Raw genomic sequence first — 21,586 nt, forward strand, 5'->3', positions numbered from 1 at the left:
CTCCGCTCTCACCCTTTGCTCGGAGTTCGTCCTGGGTGACTAACGCTGCCCCAACTCTGTACTTCAGCTTACCTTTTCCTGACCCGGTGGGAACTCTGATTTGTTCTTCCGAAGCCATCTCATCCTTGTCTTTTTAAACTGCATCCTCAATAACAGTTTTAAAGAACTCAGAACCAAAGAGGTAATTGTCCTCAGGTTTCTGACCTTCCCCGGTTCGCTTTGCTTCTGTCTGGCAGAAAGGTCACCAGGGGCCCTGGCCACGAGCGTCTCCCAGCTGAGCCGTGTCTCCGTGTGTTTGCTGCTGCTTCCTCTTCGTCTAGACGATGTCCTGGAATCCTTCAAAACTCAACAAAGCGGCAGCTCCTCCTTGGAAGACTAAATTTATAAGAGATTTAAATGAAATCTAGTATTTTTCCTTTTGTTTCGGGTGTACAGTATAGTGATCTGGAATTTATAGATATTGCAAAATGAACACCACAGTAAGTCTAGTTAACATGAACAGTTACCATTTTTTTCTTGTGATGATAACTTTTAAGATCTACTCTCTTAGCAACTTTCAAATACTCAATACAGTATTGCTATTATTTTGTAAATTGGAGTATAATCGCTTTACAGTGTTGCGTTAGCTTCTGTTGAACGACAGCGGGAATCAGCCACAGTGGCCTGCTGTTAGTTGCTCAGTCATGTCTGACTCTGCGACCCAATGGACTGTAGCCTGTCAGGTTCCTCTGTCCACGGGATTCTCCAGCAAGAATACTGGAGTGGGTTTTGCCATTTCCTTCTCCAAGGATCTTCCCAACCCAGGGCTCAAACCCATGTCTCCTGCATTGCAGGGGATTCTTTATCATCTGAGCCACCAGGGAAGCCCAGCCAGCAGCCATAAGTATACACATCTCCCCTGCCCAGCTCCCCCCAGCCACTCATCTAGGTCGTCACCGAGCACTGAGCAGAGCCTCCTGTGCTGTGTAGCGGCTTCCCACGAGCTGTGTATTTTACACACAGTGGTGCCAACACAGTGTTGCTGACTGTGGTCACCATGCTGCACGTTGCATCGCTGGGGCTCAATCTTGTTTAATAACTGAAAGTTTGTACCTTTTGACCCCTTCAGCGCTTCTCCCACCTCCCAGCCCCCACCTCTGGCAACCAGCGATCTGTTCTCTGTATCTCGGTTTGGTTTTGTTTCTTTCAGATTCCGTACGTAAGTGAGATCATATGGTATTTGTTTCTCTCTCTGACTTATCTGTTCACCCAGCATCACGCCCTCAAGGTCCACCCACGTTGTCACAGATGGCAGGATTTTTCTTTTTTTTTTTTAAAGTATGTTTATTTTTTTTAAACTATTTATTTATTTGGCTGTGCTGGGTTTTCGTTGCTGTGCAGGCTTTTCTCTAGTCGGGGCGAGCAGGGCCGACTCTAGTTTCGGTGCTTGGGCTTCTCATCGCAGCGGCTTCTCTCATCGCAGAGAGTGGGCTTCAGTAGTTGTGGCTCCCTGGGCCCTCGAGCACAGGCTAAGTGGTTGTGGCCCATGGGTTTATTAGTTGCTCTGCAGCATGTGGGATCTTCCTGGACCAAAGATCAAACCCGTGTCTCCTGTCTTGGCAGGTGGATTCTTTACCACCTTCTTTGCCACCAGAAAAACCCAGGACTCCCCCCGCCCCCCACCTTGGGAACAACCTTCTTTCCCTTTTTATTCATGGAATTATGAACAATATACTCAAGGACGCTTTTTTATGGCTGGAGTGACTTCGCTTTCACTTTTCACTTTCATGCATTGGAGAAGGAAATGGCAACCCGCTCCAGTGTTCTTGCCTGGAGAATCCCAGGGATGGAGGTGCCTGGTGGGCTGCCGTCTATGGGGTCGCACAGAGTCGGACACGACTGAAGCGACTTAGCAGCAGCAGCAGCGGCAACATTTCCTTTCTCATGGTTCTTACAGCGCACCGCTGTTAACCCTTCCTATCATACTTAAGAAACTGACCCCTAATTACTGATGACTTGTCTGTTAGCCTATGTGACGATAAGGGCCATGCCTCATTTGACTTCATATGTCAGCATCTAACATGGTGCTGATACATGGTAATGTCCAGAAAATTGGTTAATAAATCATGAAGTTAATGACAAAGAATTCATTCATAGTTATCTTTCATTCTGTTTACTCTTCCTGTCTTCTCTTCTTAGCTTTTCTTTTGTTTTTGTTTTCCTCCACTGTGACTGAATTTCTGAAAGATAATAGAAGTAATACAAGCCTTGTGACTTTCAGCATTGTATTAGATCTGCTGACACTGGAAGATGGATTTTGAATGCTAGCAAACAAACTGGGAAAGTTTAAGCATTGTGGGTAGATGTGGCAATGGAAAAGATTTCGTTGGTGTTTGTTGTGAGGGTGGGTACATCAGCGAGGTTAACCTTCTTTGCTTGGGAATGAGAGGCCTCTAGACAGGTCTGCCCTATTTGGACAGCAGCGCAAATAAAACCGTTTCACCTTGAGATGTTAGGTAACTGACCTTTCCCCAATCTGGAGGTCTCCCAGGATGTCCCTCATGGAAACCAAAGATAAAAACCCTATTTAAAATCTTCCAAAGTGGGTTTAGTTCAGATAGTTGTTTGTTTTTTTTTTTTTTCTAATTTATCTATTTATATATTTTTGGCTGTGCTGGGTCTTCATTGCTGTGTGGGCTTGTCTCTAGCTGGGGCACGAGGGGCTCCTCTGTAGCTGTGGTGCGCGGGCTTCTCATTGAGGCCTCTTCTTGTTGCAGAGCACGGGCTCCAGGCACACAGCCCAGGCTCAGTAGCTGAGGCGTGCGGGCTTAGTTGCTCCGCCGCATGTGGGGTCTTCCCGGACCAGGGATCAAACCCGTGTCTCCGGCACTGGCAGGTGGACTCTTTCCCACTGAGCCACCAAGGAAGCCCAGTTGAGTCTATATACTTTCCATAGAGATACAGTGAAGTAATAAAGGTCCTAATTCACTGGTCAGCAAGTCGTGGGTGCTCATAAATGCTCGTCTTTCATCCTCATCCTCCTCCCCAAGCTGCCTGAGGTTCCCAGAGACCTACGTTTCCTTGAAATTCCCTCCAGATCAATGTCATGAATGTGGGACAGGTGCAGACAGTAAGTGCTGATCACCAACACACACGTCTTCTTTTCTGAGTCTCCTCTGTGGCACTTAGATTTTCTTTGAGAATAAACTGCGTTTGACTGCACACCAGCTGTTGATCAGGGAGAATGTTCTGCGTGAACTTCCTGACAACCATCCAGGAAACTCACTTGCTGTCAAAGACCAGTCCACTCACCTGAAATCCTTGTCAGAGTTCCCTTTCCTAGGAACACTGTGCATTGTTCTTCTCTTCCTACCTTTCCTGGAGGAGGTGCTCCAGACCTTAGCAGCAGGGGAAGGGAACACCTGAGCAGGTATTCTGAGCGGTGTGATGGCACTCCAGCGTGAAGAGGGGCCAGCAGCCAGTTTATCAGCCACCCGATGCTCAGCAGAAACTCTCCAGTCCCACCCTGAACCCACTAAAGTGGCGGTAATTAATTTGGGGTACCCTAGTGACACTATCTATTGTAATAGTAAATGGATGCTAATGTACTGAAAATGTTTTGAAAAACAAAACATAAAGACAATGGGAAAAATAGCCATAGTACCTAATTTCCTTCCTTGAAAAATGAGTTGTCTTTGTAGTTTTATGTTTAGCTTTGTGAAATACAGTTCAGCTGAATTTTTCTTTAATATTAGGTTGTGTCCTGTGGGTGTAGACTCTCCCTGTGGCTTGCACACAGATATTTCACACATCCTGCGAGTGTAGACTCTCTGTGGCTTGCCCACAGACGTTACGTGCATCCTATGGGTGTAGATTGTCCCTGTGGCTTGCTCAGACATTATGTGCGTCCTGCGGGTGTAGACTCTGTGGCTTGCATACAAACATTATGTGCGTCCTGCAGGTGTAGACTCTCCCTGTGGCTTGCACACAGATGTTATGTGCATCCTGCGGGTGTAGACTCTCCCTGTGGCTTGCACACAGATGTTGTGTGTGTCCTGCGGGTGTAGACTTCCATGTGGTTTGCGCATAGCCCAGGAACTGCAACGGTAGGAGTTGTTTGTGGAGAAGCTTCTACCTCTCTAAGCATTCTCAAAGGACATGGGACAGTCAGTCACCCTTCAGCGTTTGAAGGTTCCAAACTGTCCTCCAGGACTCCTTTTACCTAAGACATGGAAAGAGAAACTGTTTCCTTCCCAGTCCTTACAGGCTGGTGATGGTGAGGCCGCATCCCTGGTCCACCTCCCGTAAATCTCCGCAGTCAAAAGTCCCCGAGGCCAGGACCCTTGGATTCTGTCAACCGTGTGGTGTTGGCAGTGGTTCATTTTGAGAGATTCCAGAAGCATCTGCTTAAATCATTTTTTCTTTGTCTTTTCAGGAGCATCTAAAGGCCTTTGATGATGAAGTCAATGCTTTTTTGGACAATATGTTTGGACCTCGGGGTGAGTGAGAACTTGAGAACTCAATGTGGAAGGAGCACCGTCTAGTTAGAGAAGAGGATGGTGCCCTTGCAGGTGTCTGGGGAACAGTCCGGCGCCTCCCCTGAGAGACCTGCCGCCCCTCCCCCGTCCCTGCAGGGCCCCCGCCTCCTGCCCTCCAGCCTCTCCTGGGGGCAGGAACACAGCGCAGTGCCATCCGTGTCTCTGGTCCCTCCACGGCTGCCATGGTGGCAGTCCTTTCCTTCCAAGCCTGCTTCTTCCTCTTTTCCCCTCCTCCACCCGCCTCCCACATCCTCACACACGGTCTCTCTGCCCCTCCCTGTCCTATAGACTCCCTCTAGACACTCTGGGCTTTCCCTGCCCAGAGCCATGGTTCAGACTCCTCAGCTCCCAGCCATCCGGAGGGTCCTGGTGGTTCGTCCATCACCGCCCACTCAGACCACGGGGGGCCTCCTGACGCGGCTGCCCTTCCTCATCGTCTGCTCAGTGGCAGCTGCAGTAAGACTTCAAAAGCCTAAGTCATATTGTGCAGCACTCTAGCTTAAAACCCATCAGGTCTTCCCTGCGTCCTCAGGATAAAACCCAGCTCCTCGTGGACCACGCAGCCCTGTACTGTCCGGCCCCAGCTGTCCATTCTCCCCATGCTCTAGACATCTTTTCCTTCCTCTGAGTGTAAAATTCATTCCTATGCTGCTGCTCCCCAGCACGGTCAGCTCCTTCTTACACTGTCAGATGTCCGCTTAACCGTCCCCTCCTCAGATAGCCTTTCCCTCACCAGGACGGCGGAGATCTGCCCTCAAAAGCAGCGACTCTTAAACCTCTCATTATGCTCTGTTTCAGCTTCTGTTTATTTCCTTCATGCACTTGATTAATAGCTCTTTCTTCCATGAGGACAGGACCCATGACTGGTATCTCCACGGTGTCTTAACGGTCCTAGGAACCTATTAGACACTATGTATTTTGCAAATAAATGAGGAAAGTCTCAAGAGCATGCTTTTGTTTCCCTTGAGCCTTGCTGGTTCACAAAGCTGGAGAATTTACAAGTTGTCTGCTCAGCATTAGGGGGTGGGAGGAGAGGGAAATGAGGTTTTCCAGTTTCTCAGAATCTTTAAATAGAATCATGCTGGGACACAGGCTGCGTAAACTGTCCTGAGCGTGACCACTTGCATAGTGTTAGTGAGATGCTACTCTGATTGTAGAGAGCTTTCAAATATACTCATCTGTGTATTCACATTGTCTTTGGTCTTCGTTTTGTTTTCCATTTCCTCCTTGTGATGACGCCGTGGGGCGGGCAGAGTGGGATGTCGGTCGCTCGTAGCCCACTTTGTGTGACATGCCCTCTGCGGCACTGCTGTAGCAGGCAGTGTCGAGGGCATGGCACTCCAGCAGGCACGCGGGGCTTCCGGGTGACGGGCCAGCACGTGACGTCTCCACCAGAGACTTAACAGGCAGTGTCTGAGCCAAGGTCACACTGAGCTTTGGCATCAGTGAGGCCACTGTCACCTGGAATTACGTGGACAGGAGCAGTTAAGGACGGGATTGCAGTTGTTTGCTCAGTTTGGGTCATTTTTATGGAAATTTCCTTTGCTGCGAGGAGACTGTGAGGTTGACAGTTGATCGCTGATCAGGTGACGTCTGTAGTGACAGGAGGCTGAGCCTCCCGGCCGGCAGGCACCCTCCTCTCCCTTGAGAAGTGGCTGGGCTGAAATCGTGTGGCAAATCCCCTGCGGAACCGACAGGCGTCCCCAAGCCTTTTCCGGCTGTACCCGTGCCATGTTGGCACCATACAGAGAGATTGTTCTGGGCAAATACCTGACCCCGCTGCAGAGTTAACGTCTCAGGTCCCAAAGACGATGATTTATAAGTGCTCGGTCCTGAGTTTTGGTTAGGGCAATTGTGAGCCTCCCTAACAACCATGGCCATTGTTTACAGGACTGTGACACAAGACAGTCACAGCCTTGAGCACTGCATCACGTACTTGACCTGTCGGCGGGCATGCGTTTGATGACTGTGCCCTTCACCTCCACACTAAGCAGCTGTAAGTTACGAGTGAGACTGAGTAGAAATACAAGGTAGTCTCACCTCTCAGAGTACACTGGCTGGGGCCTGAAACCACAACCTCTGAGACAGAAAGCGCGGAAGTCAACCGCATGTGTTCGTTTCCGGGGCTGTTGTAGCAAAACTCCCACAGACTGTGCGGCTTAAGACAACAGCAGTTCATTCTCTCCCTGTTCTGGAAACACGGTGTCAGCAGAGCCTTGCCCGCCCTGCGCTTCCGGGAGCGCTCTGTCCACACCTCCCGCTCAGGGCTTTCCGGCCGCTGCCCTGGAGCTCCATCGCTCCATCACCCCTGTCTCTGCCTCCGTCTCCACGTGGCCTTCTCCTCCTGCACCTCCCCTTCTTCTCAGGACACAGTTCCCTGAGCAGGGCCCACCTCACCTGGTACAGCCTCATGTTAGCCGGTTTGTGTCTGCAAAGGCCCTATTTCTCAGTAGGACCGCATCTACAGAGACCAGGAGTTTGGACCTGAACACACCTTTCTGGGGGACACTGTTTAACTCAATACCATAAGCAGAGGCAGGGTAGGGTTTAGTGCAAGTTACTTAACTGTTTTACTCAGTTTTTCTCTATTGTAAACCAGAGATAATTCCACCTATAGGATGGAGTTATCCATCACCTTGACTGTGGTGTTGGCAGCACAGGGGTTTGCATATGAATGGCATCCCACTCCAGTACTCTTGCCTGGAAAATCCCATGGACGGAGGAGCCTGGTAGGCTGCAGTCCATGGGGTCGCTAAGAGTCGGACACGAGTGAGTGACTTCACTTTCACTTTTCACTTTCCTGCATTGGAGAAGGAAATGGCAACCCACTCCAGTGTTCTTGCCTGGAGAATCCCAGGGACGGGGGAGCCTGGTGGGCTGCTGTCTATGGGGTCGCACAGAGTCGGACACAACTGAAGTGACTTAGCAGTAGCAAACTCATCAGATTGTACACAGGAAAAGTGTGCAGGATTTTTTGTATATGGCAATGACACCTCTATATAGCTGTTCAAAATAAGATCACCTATATAATTAGATTGTTTTGAGAATTTTAAGTTAACACATATAAAAGGCTTTAGGTCTGTGTGTGGCACAGAATCAGTGCTCAGCAAATGTTCATTATAAAAACAGTGCTATAGCCACACGGGCTTCCCTGGTGGCTCAGATGGTTAAGAATCTGCCTGCAATGCAGGAGACCTGGGTTCAATCCCTGGGTCAAGAAGATCCCCTGGAGAAGGGAACCCACTCGAGTATTCTTGCCTGGGAAATCCCATGAACAAAGGACCCTGGCAAGCTACAGCCCATGGGGTCGTGAAGAGTTGGACACGACTGAGCGACCAGCACACACACTATCGCCATGATAACATGCAAACTGTAAATTGATAACTGTTTTGTTACACTGAAGAGTTGTAGTTATGGAAGAGCAGTGGGAAGTGGCTTCCTTCAGAGGCCAGGCCCTTGACATGGGCCTTGAAGGACGCGCAGGCTTTAGATGTGGAAGTGGACATTAGGAAGTGGCACGGTGTGCAGACCTCAGGACAGATGGTTATGAGCCCCTTGTGCAAAAGATAACTTGTTACCTGCAGGAACGCTCCCCTTAACTTTCAGCTCCGTCACAGATGCGGGAAGTTCACAGCATCAGTGATGCCACAGAGCTCGAGAAGGCACTTGGCTCATAGAAACTGTGCTCTGCAGGACGGGATGTGGAGAGCCCGGGGCTAGGTCGGGTGGCAGGGAGCAGAAGGGGAACTGGGGCTCTGGGGACCAGAGGGATCCCGGAAAGGGAGAACCCAGCTCCAACAGCTCTGTTTACAGAGATCGGAGTCAGTGTGAAGTTCTCATAATTCTGGGCCAAACCATTTTCTCTCTCTAGACTACAACAAAAAGGAGCAGAACAGAGAACAAAAATCACTTTGTGCCTCCAGTTATTTTCTAATTACTGACTGTATTATAGTTCTATTGTGTATGTTTTCTTTAGGTTGTTTTTTTTAATAGTGAAAACTTTTATATTTGGAATTAGCTAGCTGGACTCCGTTTCAGTTCAGTTCAGTCGCTCAACTGTGTCTTGATTCTTTGTGACCCCATGGACTGCAGCACGCCAGGCTTCCCTGTCCCTGACCAACTCCCAGAGCTTGCTCTAATTCATGTCCATTGAATCAGTGATACCGTCCAACCATCTCATCCTCTGCCGCCCCCTCCTCCTGCCTTCAGTCTTTCCCAGCATCAGGTCTTTTCAAATGAGTCAGTTGTTTGCATCAGGTGGCCAAAGTATTCGAGTTTCAGCTTCAGCGTCAGTCCTTCCAATGAATATTCAGGACTGATTTCCTTTAGCATGGATTGGTTGGATCTCCTTGCAGTCCAAGGGACTCTCAAGAGTGTTCTGCCACACCACAGTTCAAAAGCATCAATTCTTTGGTGCTCAGCTTTCTTTAGAGCCCAACTCTCAGTTTACATGATCCCAATTTTGTTGGCAACATCCAAGCATCATAGTCCGGAGCCAGTCAAACATATGCCTTCTCCTCTCCATTAGGCCTGATCAGGGTGTTGACCTTGGCCACGTCAGCATTAGAGGGCTTCCCCACGGCCTGTTGGATTGGGCGCTTGTTGGCCTTGACACCCACAGTGGACACCCGTGTGGTGTGGTCTTCTGTCTTCTTCACGGCTGACTTGGTGGTGAGGGGGAACTTGACGATGGGACAGTGGTCCAGTTTGTTTCTCTTGGGGGCGCTTTTCGAGAATATTTGAGCTGCCTTCTGAGCCACAGTGTTCTGGGCCACTGGAAGGTGGGTGACGTCCGGTCTTTGTTTGTGGCTGTGGATGCCTTTCAGCACAGCTTTCTTGGCCTCAAAGCCTTTGCTTTGGCTTTGGCTTTAGGAGGGGCAGGGGCTTCCTTCTTCGCCTTTGGTGCCATCTTCATGAAAAGCTTCTTTAGGTTTGTACGTGTTCACTCTCCAGAGTAAGGGACACTTGCCTCCTGGCTGTGCGTACTCTTGGTCCACGATCAGATTTGGATCCTTGGTTTGTTTCCTGTTCTCCATTCCAAACCCTCAGCTCCAAGGCTCGTTCCAGCCTCTCGCCCTCGCCCTCCTGTAATCCCGCTGCCCTGTTTGGACCAGCTGGACTCTAACCACTCCTAAGTGATCCTAAGCTGATTCCAGGGGGTGCGGGTGCTAGGAGCTAGGGTGCAGTATGGACGTGTGCTCTGTCCCGCCTCCCAGAGCTGCTCCGTGGAGGCAGCAGCAAGGTGCAGTGACCCAGGAGCTGGGTGTGGATTCACGTCCTGACAGCTGCTGACTGCCCGATGGCCTCCTGCAGGTGCTGACGCTTGCTTAGCCGTTTGTGTGGGACAGCGTAATACACATGCCTGCTGCTTACTGAGCGTAAACACAGGACTCTGCCACTTAGACATCGAGAACCGTCACTTCCCACCTCTCTGATTTGTCACTGCGTGTTCGGCCTAAGCCCTGTTGGCGCCGTGGAACCTTCCTTAACTATTTCAGCCCCACTGGTTTCTTCTTCCGAATGGAACCCGAATCCAGTTTGCTCACGCTGCGGCCCACGGTTCCCTGCTGGGCCTGGTGCGACACACGCAGCGCACGAGACGGCATCTCCTTACTAAGCACGCAGGGTGCTCTGTGGGATTCTCACTGTGTGTTTCTTTTCAGATTCTCGAGTCAGAGGGTGGTTCATGCTGGACTCCTACCTCCCTACCTTTTCTCTCACTGTTTTATACCTGCTGTTGATATGGCTGGGCAACAGATGCATGAGGAACAGACCTGCTCTTTCCCTCAGGGGCATCCTCACCTTGTACAATCTTGGAATCACACTTCTCTCCGCATACATGCTGGCAGAGGTAAGTGTCCGCAAAACAATTACGTCTGGCATTCCAGAACTTTCCACGGTTTCTATCAATACTGATCTTTAATATCTCAAGAAGCTGTTCCAGCATCTGATATTATTCCTTCCACATGGGTGGAAGTCTTTGTTTCTAACTTGAATTTTTCTTATTGTAATTTAGACCTATTTCTTTAGTCCTTAGTCTTTAGTTGTAATTTAAAGTCACAATTTAGATCTGAATGGGCTTAAAGATCATGTATTATTGTTTTCTCCTTTTATAGATTACCATACTGAGGCTTAGAAAAGTTAAACTGGTTTGCCTGAGCTATTGAGTAACAGTATTTTTTTCAATTAAACATTAAATACAGTTAGTCTGACTGAAATGCAAACATATCCCTTAAAGGATGCTCCTCGAATCTCCGGGCCACTGTGTGTCCTGAGGACCACCTCCCGGAGGCCTGGGGTGACATCCCAGCTTGGCTATAGTAGCCTGCATTGCATCATGTCTTCCCTATTCCTTTATAATCTGCCAAACCTGAGTGATTTCACAAGAAAAAGAACAAGTAATGATGGCCCTGCCTACACAGCCAAAGGGTATTTACTGTAATACAAGAGGAAATCTTAAAGTGTTAAATAAACCTCGAGAGTGAGAAAACTGAAACAGAATCTTTTTGGAGAAAAATTAGGATAAAATCATTCATATATATTATAAATGGCTAACAGTGGCACACACATAGCTGCCTTCCTGGGCTCCTTGGATTCTGAATGGAAGTAAATTCTTGTCTAAAACAGGCCCTCTCACCCCTAGTTTTTAATCTGTGTTTAATTAGCCTAATAGGCACCATCCTAATGATGGTTAATAACCATCATCTAAAATGTTTTGAAACGCTAATTATGGGACTGGAGGCATCAGAGTGCAGGTGGCAGAGCTTGGGGTCAGGAAGGCCACCTTGACAGCTCTAAAATCACACCACCTGAGTCTAAACGGGGAACTTGCATTTTAGTTTCCCTCCTGGCTCAATTTTAGTTTTCTCTTGCGAGAGAGTAATTTACGGGCTTATTCCTCCCTGTGCAGCAGGGAGAGGCACTCTTCCCGGGGCGGGTCTCAGCGAGTCTGCAGGGCCCGCCTGGCGGGCTTACTCAGTCAGAGGTGTGAGCCCCGTGGGAGGCGTCGGCGCGGCGGAGGCGGGAGGCCCGAGCGCGGTGGTGGCTCTCCACGTCCTCTGCGGCCCTGGGGGACTCACTCAGCCAGCTTAGCTGTAAGATGGAGACGCGACGTCTGTCCTGCCTCACTCCCTCCTGGGCGTCAGGACGTCAGTTCTGTTCAGCCGGCACTCAGCGAGCCCACGCTCGTTGCGGCCCAGGGGCCACAGCGAGGTCAGAGGTGGTTCCTGTTCTCGAAGAGCTCACAGACTTGTGCAAGTGCAGGAGACAGTCAGTCCTATGAGGCAGGACGAAGTCCGCAACAGGCACTGACGGCAGGAACGAGAACGACAGTTCAGTGCCTGAGCCGCCACATACATGTACGGGGTTTGTCTCTTTTAGGGAGAAACCCCCGCACAGAGCGCATTCTCCACTGTGAGCTTTAGCTCCCACTGGTCTGCTGTTTCTCTTCTCAGACTTTTCCATCTCTCAGTTCAAAATCACTGCTGGTGGTTGAGTGCCTCCTAGTCTCCTGACCTAACCTCTTTCGGGGTTTAAGGTCTTCCCCCTTACAGTACAGGCTGTGTTCGTAGACTAGTCAAGGGGTAGCTTACCTTAACCTTGCTAACCTGTTACACTCAGGCCAGACGTGTGCTTAGGCCAGGAAGCTGCCCTGAAACCACTAACACTGTTCCAGCAAGCGCACCCTGCAGGCCCTGCACGGTGTCGGGTCGAGTCCCAGGCTCTGGAGCACAGCCTCGGCCCAAGTGCAAGAGGGAGCACTGGCCCAGGCGGGGTTGGGGAGGCCTCTCTGAGGAGGCGATGGCTGAGCTGCGCGCAGTGATGAGAGCAGGCCAGGCAGGTCAAGATCTGGGGAGGCCTCGAGGCCGCAGCAAGCTCAGGGTGGTGGTCGAGGACCACGAGAAGCAGCGGTGTGCCAAGGAGAGTGGACAGAGACGGGTGATGCAAGACGAGCTGGACGGGAGCAGGTTACCCAGGGCCTCGCCAGGAATTTGGCTGTTCTTAGGAGGAGCCATCGAAGGATGTTAATGGATGAGTGATGGGATCTTCTACATGGAGAATGGACTCAGCGAGTTGGGGCAAGCATGGAAGCAGAGGCTCTGCTGGGAGGACTTGATGGTGCTACAGTCACAGACACCAGTGGTGTGGACTGGGAGTGGATTCTAGTCATATTCTGGAGCGAGTTGGCCCACACCTCCTTAAGGCTGACAGCCCTGTTTGAAAGCCTGGTTTCCTCCTCTTCAACACTCAGGTTGGGTGCTTCCTGCAAACCAGCACGCCCAGGGCAGCAGGAGGGGTCTGGGGTGAGGCCCTCTGAGCCTTCCCCAGCCTGGCTGCTTGCTCTGCCACTCAGTCTGTCGGATGGTTCTGCAGGGGTGCAGTGGGGAGGGGACAGCCGGGGGACAGCTGACTAAGCAGAGCATGGCCTGTTCTTTCCTACTGTGGTGTTGCTATTACATAAACACGGTAGATGGTAGAGCCCCGAGCTGCAGAACTACAGCCTGACCATGGAGGTTTTTAATTAATCTTTCTAAACAAAGTTAAGTAACTTTATTTTGAAAAAGGCAGAAAAAATTTACATACACTTCTAGATATTCCTGGATCCACTGGGGCCTCCCACCAGCTCCCATTTGAGAACCAACATGGACAGCTCTGGGACCTGGGGGTGACTTGATCTGTAATAGACCCACCAGGAAGGTTCAGTCTCTCTTACTTTCCCTGGATTCATTTATCCTGATAACCTATACTTATCACAATGTTAACTGGGGTGATTTTGTTAGAAGAGAAGCAGTGGAGGATATGGAAGATTCATGAAGGTTCTGAAACATTCTGTGTTCTTTGAGTTTATCTCTTTTTCTTGGTGTTCAGTTTATTAACATCCCTCCCTCCCTGCTCTGTCTAACAGTCGGTCCCTTTACACCTTTTTGATAAGCTACAGAAAATTATAGGCTTTCACATATATCATATGTAAATCAAAGCCAAAGACCTTATAGTCTAGAATTTTAAGTTTCTTAGTAACAGTGAGCAAGAAGGCAGAAAACTTTTATAGAATTTCCCACAAAGAAAGTTCATTTCCTTAAGTTGCAGAAGCAAAACTAGACAAGGAATTAGAAGACCTGAATCCAATTGTCGTTCTACTACTTATAGTCGTGTGATCACAAGCAAATAGTCATTGAGGACTTTCTCTGTGCCAGGCATTGGACAAGGAATTGTAGTTGCAAAAAATGAGCAAAGGAGGAGGCATGGACTTTATGGAGCTTTGTTTTTTGAGCATAATGGGGAAAACAGATGTGTATCAGTTATAATCGCACAAATGACTGATTACAACATAGCATAAACACAATGAAGAAAATGACTTCAGAATGTCTGTGAGCCCTGGTTTTCTCATGGAAAATGGTAATAAATACATAATTCATAACTTTGGGATGATCAAATAACAAATATTTACATGTAAGCCAATAAAGTACTTAAATTTTAGTGTAGTTTCTTCACATATGTTTACATTTAATTCTATATTGTATTTGTAGAGCATATGATTAGATAATTGTTTACGGAAAATATTTTGTTACTCAAATGATAGCTAAATTCTGTTTCTGGTGGCTGTGAAGGTTAGAAGTAAATCCTATATTAACCAAGGATTTTAACCACTGATACCAGTTCAGCAGCAAGAAATTAGGTCCTTTGATACTGTGTGTTTGGGAACAGGATTGAGTAAAGCTCATACTGGGAAGAACTCAAACCTTGAATAGATGCCAATCAGAAACATGAATAGGAAGTTGAGTTTTCGTCCAAATTTTTGCACTGATTTTTTTCCTCTCCTTTGTTTCTTTGGCAGCTTATTCTCTCCAGTTGGGAAGGAGGGTACAACTTACAGTGTCAGGATCTGACCAGTGCAGGGGAGGCCGACATCCGGGTGAGTCAGCTGTTTGTAACCATTTCTCACTGAAAAGGAGAGAAAGCTTTCTCCTCCCAGAGACGAGGATGGAGGCTGGGCTTAGATAAGCAGGGGTCTCCGTCGTAGTAGAAGTGCTCATTTGGGGGACAGATGGAACAAACCTTGAATAGATCCCTTTGCAAAGTGGAATGGGAATGACCTCTGTCCTGATACAGAATCATCTCCAGGATGGAGCTCAGTGAAAACAGCAACCCACAGACCATGCCTATAGTACAGGGCCTCGTGTGCAGAAAATGATAGGAATATGCGTGTCTTAGCTTTTAGTTTATTCTGCCATTGTTTCTTTTTAAAACCATAAGCAAACATACTTGTTTCCTTTTAGGGGAGGGACCAGGGCAGAGTAGATAGAGGTGGAAATTGGACTTCTCTGAATGTCCCTTGTCTAATTTTCAGAAACAGTAGGTGTTTTCACATAATTATAAAGCAAATTTTAAAAGAATGCAAGGCAGCCTCTTATTCCACATCTTGGAAATAAAATAATTACCCATATATTAAGTTGCTGACATAACCACCCAAGGAATTCTTTCATGTGCCTTTAAACAGTGTTTGAGTGCACACCCTGAGCGAGATGACCTCAACGGCATTCAGTAATTTGGAAGGGGGGGCTGCTCTTATTAATAATAAGATTGGTATTGCTTTTTGTGGGACTATTATAGGTATGCTTAAGATAAAGTACATAATAATGTTAATATCATTACAACTAATATTTGAAACATAGAAAAGAGAAACCAAGACTCAGTAATCATAGATTTAAATCAGAAATATCAAAATGAACATTCTTTCTAAAACGTGCTTTTTAGCTCTGTTCACAGGAGAGGTCTAGTTAGTCTCTGAGAAACCAGCAGTGATACCCACATCATGCTCTCTAAATATAATCCACCAGGAGGGTTTAGTGCTCTTAGAGAGTTGATCGATTCCTGTTTGGTTGGGGGGAAGTACATATATGAGAAGAATCCAGGACATCATGTGACAGAGCCAGGAAGCTGGGGTCATGACAAGAAGATGTAAGGGCCAGCTTAAAGGGACTCCCACAGCTAAAGTGGGACAGTTTGAGTATCAAAAGGAATACTGACAAATTTATAAAAACTAAACGAGTTTAAAATGACACTAAAAAAAAAATCGTTGTTACTTTTTGAAGGTTACTAGGACACCAACTAATTCTAGAAAAAAAAAAATTGAATCAAACATCTATCCTGCCATTCATATGTAAGTTTCCAAATAGCTAAAGAGAAAGAGCTTCCCTGGTGGCTCAAACAATAAAGAAACTCCCTGTAATGGGGGAGACCCAGGTTCGATCCCCTGGGTCAGGAAGATGCCCTGGAGGGCATGGCAACCCACTCCAGTATTCTTGCCTGGGAAATCCCTCGGACAGAGGAGCCTGGAGGGCTATGGTCCACGGGGTCACAGAGTTGGACACGACTGAGTGACTAACATCATCTCACGTGCTATGTAAAGTTTCCAAATAGCTAAAGAGGAAGAACTATTTCTATAAAGACAAAAACATGCACGTAAGTATGAAGAGAATTTGAAAAGCACCATTTTGCAGCTTCTAGTGAAGGGTAATGGGCCCAGACGGCAGTCATCTGTAAACGATGAAGCTACCGGGTGAAAGCTGAGTGGAAGCTTCGCGATGATTAGGTGAGGCTGTTAACACCTGGACTCTGCTGCTGTTAGTGTCAGCGGGCCACCCAGAAGCTGGGTGCCTCTTGACGTGATTCCACAGGAAGTACACAGACCCACGCCTGAAGTACAGTTGACCACTAAACCACGTGGGTTTGAATTACACGGGTCCACTTAATACACAGACTCTTCTCAGTACTAAATACTAAGTGCTGTACAACCCGACACGGAGGAACCATGCTACGGAGGGCTGGCTGTAAGTTATACACAGACTCTGGCCTGTGCAGGGGGTCAGTGCCATGACCATCCCTGCCCCGTTGTTCAAGGGTCAACTGTAATCTTACCCCCAACCTTAAACCTGAATCCAGCTAAGCCTCTGTCATTGCTCTTTACAGAAAACGTGGAGGATAGAGAAATAAGTTTAAACAACACTAGGAAAAATAAGTCACCTAAATCCATACTAGTAGGAATTCTATACAACTGATCAAGTTTAAGAGATAAAAGATCAGAAAGAAAACAGTGGAGCACAGAAAGGGAACAGACTTTTAGGTCCCCCCCAATATTTTGGAAAGGTACAATAATTCCTTTCACTAGATGGGGCTGGATTGCTGGGAATAAGGAATAGATGGCAGCAGAGGCCGGGTGAGATGGTTCTCGCTGGTCTGGGAGCAGGGCGGGTGAGCCGGTGGAGCATGGTCCAGTGCCCGCAGGGGCAGGTGGCCCCGGGCGGCATCACAGCTCACCCTGTCTTCCTCCCACTTGACTTCTCGTACAGGTAGCCAGGGTGTTGTGGTGGTACTACTTCTCCAAATTAATAGAGTTCCTGGACACAATTTTCTTTGTGTTGCGGAAAAAAACCAGCCAGGTCACCTTTCTCCACGTCTACCATCACGCCTCCATGTTTAACATCTGGTGGTGCGTCCTGAACTGGATTCCTTGTGGGCAAAGTAAGTACACATCTGTCGGTTCTGTGTAATGGGCCTCCTGCCCGTCACACGGGGAAGCACACGTTTGCTGGTGGCCGTTTCGTTTCTCATCTTTGATCCTGGCAAAACCTTTGAGTATTAGGATAAATTTTAAAAGTGTCTTCTCTTCCATGCACCATACATCTGATGGCAGGAGCGCATGCCCCAGCTGGAGCAGGTTACCCCACGCCCTGGGCTGGTAGAAACAGCGCCTTCCAGTCACGACCCCTCGGCTGTGGTACAGATGCAGTCATTTCAACTTCAGGGGCTTGTTTATCCATTCTGAAAAAATAAAATTACATCCCTCTGACCCACCAGAGCAGTGGCTTTCAATTTTTTTTTTTTTTTTTACTAAGACATCAATAAATATTACATTATATCACAACCCAGGGCACTCATACTGAATGAAACAAATTCCATGAAACAGTATTTAGCCTGGCTCTGTGTGATTCACTTAAAAAAAAAATTGACCTCACTTTTTCAAAAAGCTAATAACTTTCACTGCACTGACTTTCACAGTTGACATGTCAGTTCTGACCTGACATATCAACACAGCGCTCAAGAGAGAACAATACTTTTTATTGGATATTTATTGGTTTATACCCAAGAATTTAAAAGTATTCTATGAAAAATCAGGTACAACTCAGGTCAGAATGATTTTCTCCTAGGATATAGGAACTTGTAGAGATGATACTTAAAAAAAAAAAAAAAACTGGGGTATCTGCAGCACATTGACTATGAAGATGTAAATTTAAACTCCAGTAAGCTTGCTGGAGGCGCAGTGGACAGAAGAGACCCTTTTCCACCTCTCCTAGACTGACATACTCTGGTTTCAGTTTAGTTATTAAGAATATAGTAGACTGATGATATAATCAGTATGTAGACTAAAATCAATACCAAAGGACAGTTGTCAAGGCTAAGTATTTTTTTGATTATCAAGTTTCATTTCTAAATCACTAAAGCATCTAAAAGTCGATCTTAACCATTGTGTAAAGACATTGTATTTCATTCACGGGAATTCTATGTGTGTGATGGTTTCTTTTCAGTCTAGAATACTATGAAAATTATAAGCAGCAACTACTTTTTTAAAATTAATTGATGGAAATGAAAACTCAGGTTGGTAAAAAAAAAATCACTAATATTGTGCTGCCTGGTACTCTGAAACTATATTTGTGCTTTCATATAAATCCAGTGTCCTGACAAGTCATTCCAGCCAGTGTATAAGGACTTGCTAGATTCCTGGTGCTGTTCCTCTTGTCATATTCATTGATTTGCATTGATCTATCCAGATTGTTAATCCAGGACTGGGAAACCAGGCAGGAGAATTTAAATTAATTAACCCCCATATGTGCAGTGCCTTTTAGTTTATATAGTTAACCCCATCACAACCTTAAGTGGTACTTACTTATATCAGTTTTCCAGATGAGAAACAAAATTTACAAAGTAATATATGCAAGGGGACAGAGCTATTTAGGTGGTCCTCCAGCTGCACAGCCCGTCTCTTGGGCAGCTCACAGACCAGCGGCCTGGATCCTGGACCCGCCGATTGCGCTCACCTTCTGCGCGCCCCGTCCGGAGCCCTTCACGTAGGCTGGCGTTGTTCTCACACCCTGCTTCCCGCTCCTTGGCTTGTGCACTTCCTCACTTCTTGCAGCTCAATCCTTTGACCCTTAGTTGAGCCAACACAGGGCTTAGCCCTTGCTCCTTAGTTTCCTGAAACACGACTCACCCACGTGGATGATAGCACCTGTCATGAAGGTGACGGCAGGGGACCGGGGGCAGGGGGGTTCCCCGCCACAGCTCAGCACAGCAGATACCCAAAAGTGTTAGACACCCCTTGTCCCAGAAGTTCAGGAGGCTTCCTGGCCACTGGGAAAGTCCCCAGCCCAGCTCAGCCTCTTCTCATCCTGCGGGACCTTCCCCGATTCACATTCTGCAGCATCTCCTGGTTCTAGGTCCCTTCCAGGGAGATTCCATTTACCAAACTATGAAGGGCAGTACATTTTCCCTGACTCTCAAGTGCCCTGTTCAGCCATGTATGAAGGCTATAATCATATAGTCTGTCTACAACCCAAATGGCTGGAAGGTTTAGTGAAAGCAAACACATGTTCTTTCTGAAATTCTGCCTCCTGGTTAGATGGTAGTCATGACAGAGACTGCATAGCCCTGGCAAAACGGTTTTCAGAGTCCCAGCCAGTCCCGGGTGAGCCCCTTCTCTAGGTGTCTGGTGGAATCCTGCGATGATGGCACAGGAATCGGGTGAGTCACGTGAGCGCTGGGTTGTTTGTGCTCAGTTATGTCGGGGAACAGTGCTTGACGAAGAACGGCCGGTCCTGCCTTCCAAAGGAACGATAATGCCTCCTGTGCTCTCCTAGGTTTCTTTGGCCCCACCCTGAACAGCTTCATCCACATCCTCATGTACTCCTACTACGGGCTGTCCGTGTTCCCGTCCATGCACAAGTACCTCTGGTGGAAGAAGTACCTGACGCAGGCCCAGCTGGTACGTCCGCCCCCGCCAGCTCCGCCCCGCGGGCTGCGGCGCATGCTCGGTCCCAGCCCTGGAGGCTGGAGGCTTTCCTGTGGGGGATGAGGCTGCCAGGCTCTCTCTAAAAACGGGCTTTTAAGAGTAAAACCTTGTTAAAGTGTCCTTCGTGTACGGAATGCGTCCTGTGCGTATGGAATATGCAGCTAGCTCACTCCTTGCTGTGAAATGTAGACGAATACTTTTGAAGTTACTCTGCTGAAGCGTTTCTAGCTAAATGGCCTGAGATGTTCCCCAGAGAAAATTAACGATGGCCAATTTTACACACTTGCTAACTTCTGACAAAACTCCCAGAGAGGAGAGTGGGCCCCTCGGGCGCTTTGGGGGCTGTCTCGACCCGGGAGCAGGCTTGCAGCAGAGCCAGAGCGATCCGCCCCTGCCGCCCACAGGTGCAGTTCCTGCTCACCATCACCCACACCATGAGCGCCGTGGTCAGGCCCTGCGGCTTCCCCTTGGGCTGCCTCATCTTCCAGTCTTCTTACATGATGACGCTGGTCATCCTCTTCTTAAACTTCTACATTCAGGTACGTTTAAACTCAGTCAACAGGGAAACATGAGACTGAGCACCTCTGCGTTACGTTTTTAATTTTACCAGTTAAACGTTATGGGAGTGCAGGCTTGTTGATCAGCTCAGATAACAGAGGTGCACAGAGTCCACCCTGCAACCTGCATTCCTAACTCATCTCCCTGCACCTCCTCCACAGAACTAACCCCTGTTACTGCTCTGGTGGGCATTCTGCCAAACGTTTTTCAATGCATGCCTATGAAGTTTAATCAAAAATACTATGTATTTGAATCTTGTATTTGCACCAGGCTGCCAAAGTCTCACCTCTGAAAGTTAAACACTGTGTATAGTAACACAGATCTAGGAAATCTCTATGAATGGAGGAAAACATCGACTAAATGAACCTAATGGTGAAAACCTGTTGCCATTAGCTATGCAAGGTTGTAGACTTCCTGTTTATTTGAAAACGTTCTTTTGAAGTGAACCAGGATGAGAAGGTCACATTGACTTTTCCTTAGGTGCCATTTTCTTTTTAACAATTTACGTGGAAGGGATTTCCAAAACGCAATTTCAGAGCAACTCTGTTCTAAAGAACCGGTGGCAGCAGTGACAGCACAGGCCTCAGGCGGTCGGTTTTGAATTGCTCCTCTGTGGGCTGCGGAAATAGAAAGCTTCGTAAGAAAAATGAGAATATACAGTTCATTCAGAACAGTACTTCTGAAATTGTATTGGCTGTATTTTCTCCTGCAAATAAACAAGTGCCCACTGACTTTAGTTTGGGTTGACTTTGAGCAAATGTATGGTGGTTTTATACAGAATACGGCTGGGGGAGCAGAACTTCTGATAGCTTTTCAGCTCTTGTGTTTTGGAAATTGGACTGGCGAGGCTTTGTCTCCTGTGAGATAAAAGTTTCCTTTGAGAATTTCTAAAGCAGCAACCATTGATAGAACCAAACAAAGCCACCCCTCTCCTAAAAAAAAAAAAAAATGATGAACGTTGCTGGCAGACTAAGGGAATCATCTTGGTGTTGAAACTTGAAGGAATCCATAGTCCAGCAGTGGGGAACAGTGGTGCTCAAAGCCGTAGTCAAGGTCAGCCCTGACCCTGAGTTGATACTATTCGCTTTTTTTAAAAAAGTGAGATCATATATTTTGTCTGAATAGGAAGGCTGTGCCAAGACATACATCAAGCCAAAATCTCAGGTACCAGTACTTTTGAAATAACAGCACTTTTTCACTTGAATTGTATTTTTTTTTAAATTTCTATCCTTAAGTAAGTCATAGTGCATACTTGAAAGTTGCTGAGACTAGATCTTAAAAGTTCTCATCACAAGAAAAAATTCTAGTGGGATGGGAAATGTGGTAAATCCTGTATGTGGGATGGTAATCTACACGGTGTGACCACTTACCAAGCAGTAAATCATTTACAAGCATTAAATCATGTTATACACCTGAACTGATGCACTGAATTTCACTTATACCT

At 47.5% G+C, this 21,586-nt stretch overlaps 2 protein-coding genes across 13 annotated transcripts in view; one reads left to right on the forward strand and one right to left on the reverse strand.

Annotated features, from left to right (window-relative positions):
• Positions 1–21,586, forward strand: part of ELOVL2 (ELOVL fatty acid elongase 2) — a 49,309-nt gene that overhangs the window by 24,306 nt on the left and 3,417 nt on the right. Inside the window, exons 2-8 of one of the 2 annotated variants that reach the window (XM_070778415.1) lie at positions 4,415–4,478; positions 10,181–10,368; positions 14,353–14,430; positions 16,868–17,039; positions 19,433–19,557; positions 19,989–20,123; positions 21,268–21,342. In XM_070778415.1, the coding sequence (XP_070634516.1) occupies positions 4,415–4,478; positions 10,181–10,368; positions 14,353–14,430; positions 16,868–17,039; positions 19,433–19,557; positions 19,989–20,123; positions 21,268–21,327 (822 nt within the window). In that variant the 3' untranslated portion in view covers positions 21,328–21,342. Of the gene's footprint in view, positions 1–4,414; positions 4,479–10,180; positions 10,369–14,352; positions 14,431–16,867; positions 17,040–19,432; positions 19,558–19,988; positions 20,124–21,267; positions 21,343–21,586 lie in introns of those variants that run through there. The other variant, XM_070778416.1, reaches the window with a different exon arrangement.
• Positions 15,208–21,586, reverse strand: part of SYCP2L (synaptonemal complex protein 2 like) — a 75,993-nt gene continuing 69,614 nt past the window's right edge. For 10 of the 11 annotated variants that reach the window (XM_070778414.1, XM_070778413.1, XM_070778412.1 and 7 more), the window contains one exon: positions 15,208–20,759. The gene's annotated coding sequence lies outside the window, so the exon portion shown is untranslated. The remainder of the gene's footprint in view (positions 20,760–21,586) is intronic. The other variant, XM_070778406.1, reaches the window with a different exon arrangement.

This window comes from Bos indicus, chromosome 23 (assembly GCF_029378745.1).
Source record: "Bos indicus isolate NIAB-ARS_2022 breed Sahiwal x Tharparkar chromosome 23, NIAB-ARS_B.indTharparkar_mat_pri_1.0, whole genome shotgun sequence".
Classification (NCBI taxonomy): domain Eukaryota; kingdom Metazoa; phylum Chordata; class Mammalia; order Artiodactyla; family Bovidae; genus Bos; species Bos indicus.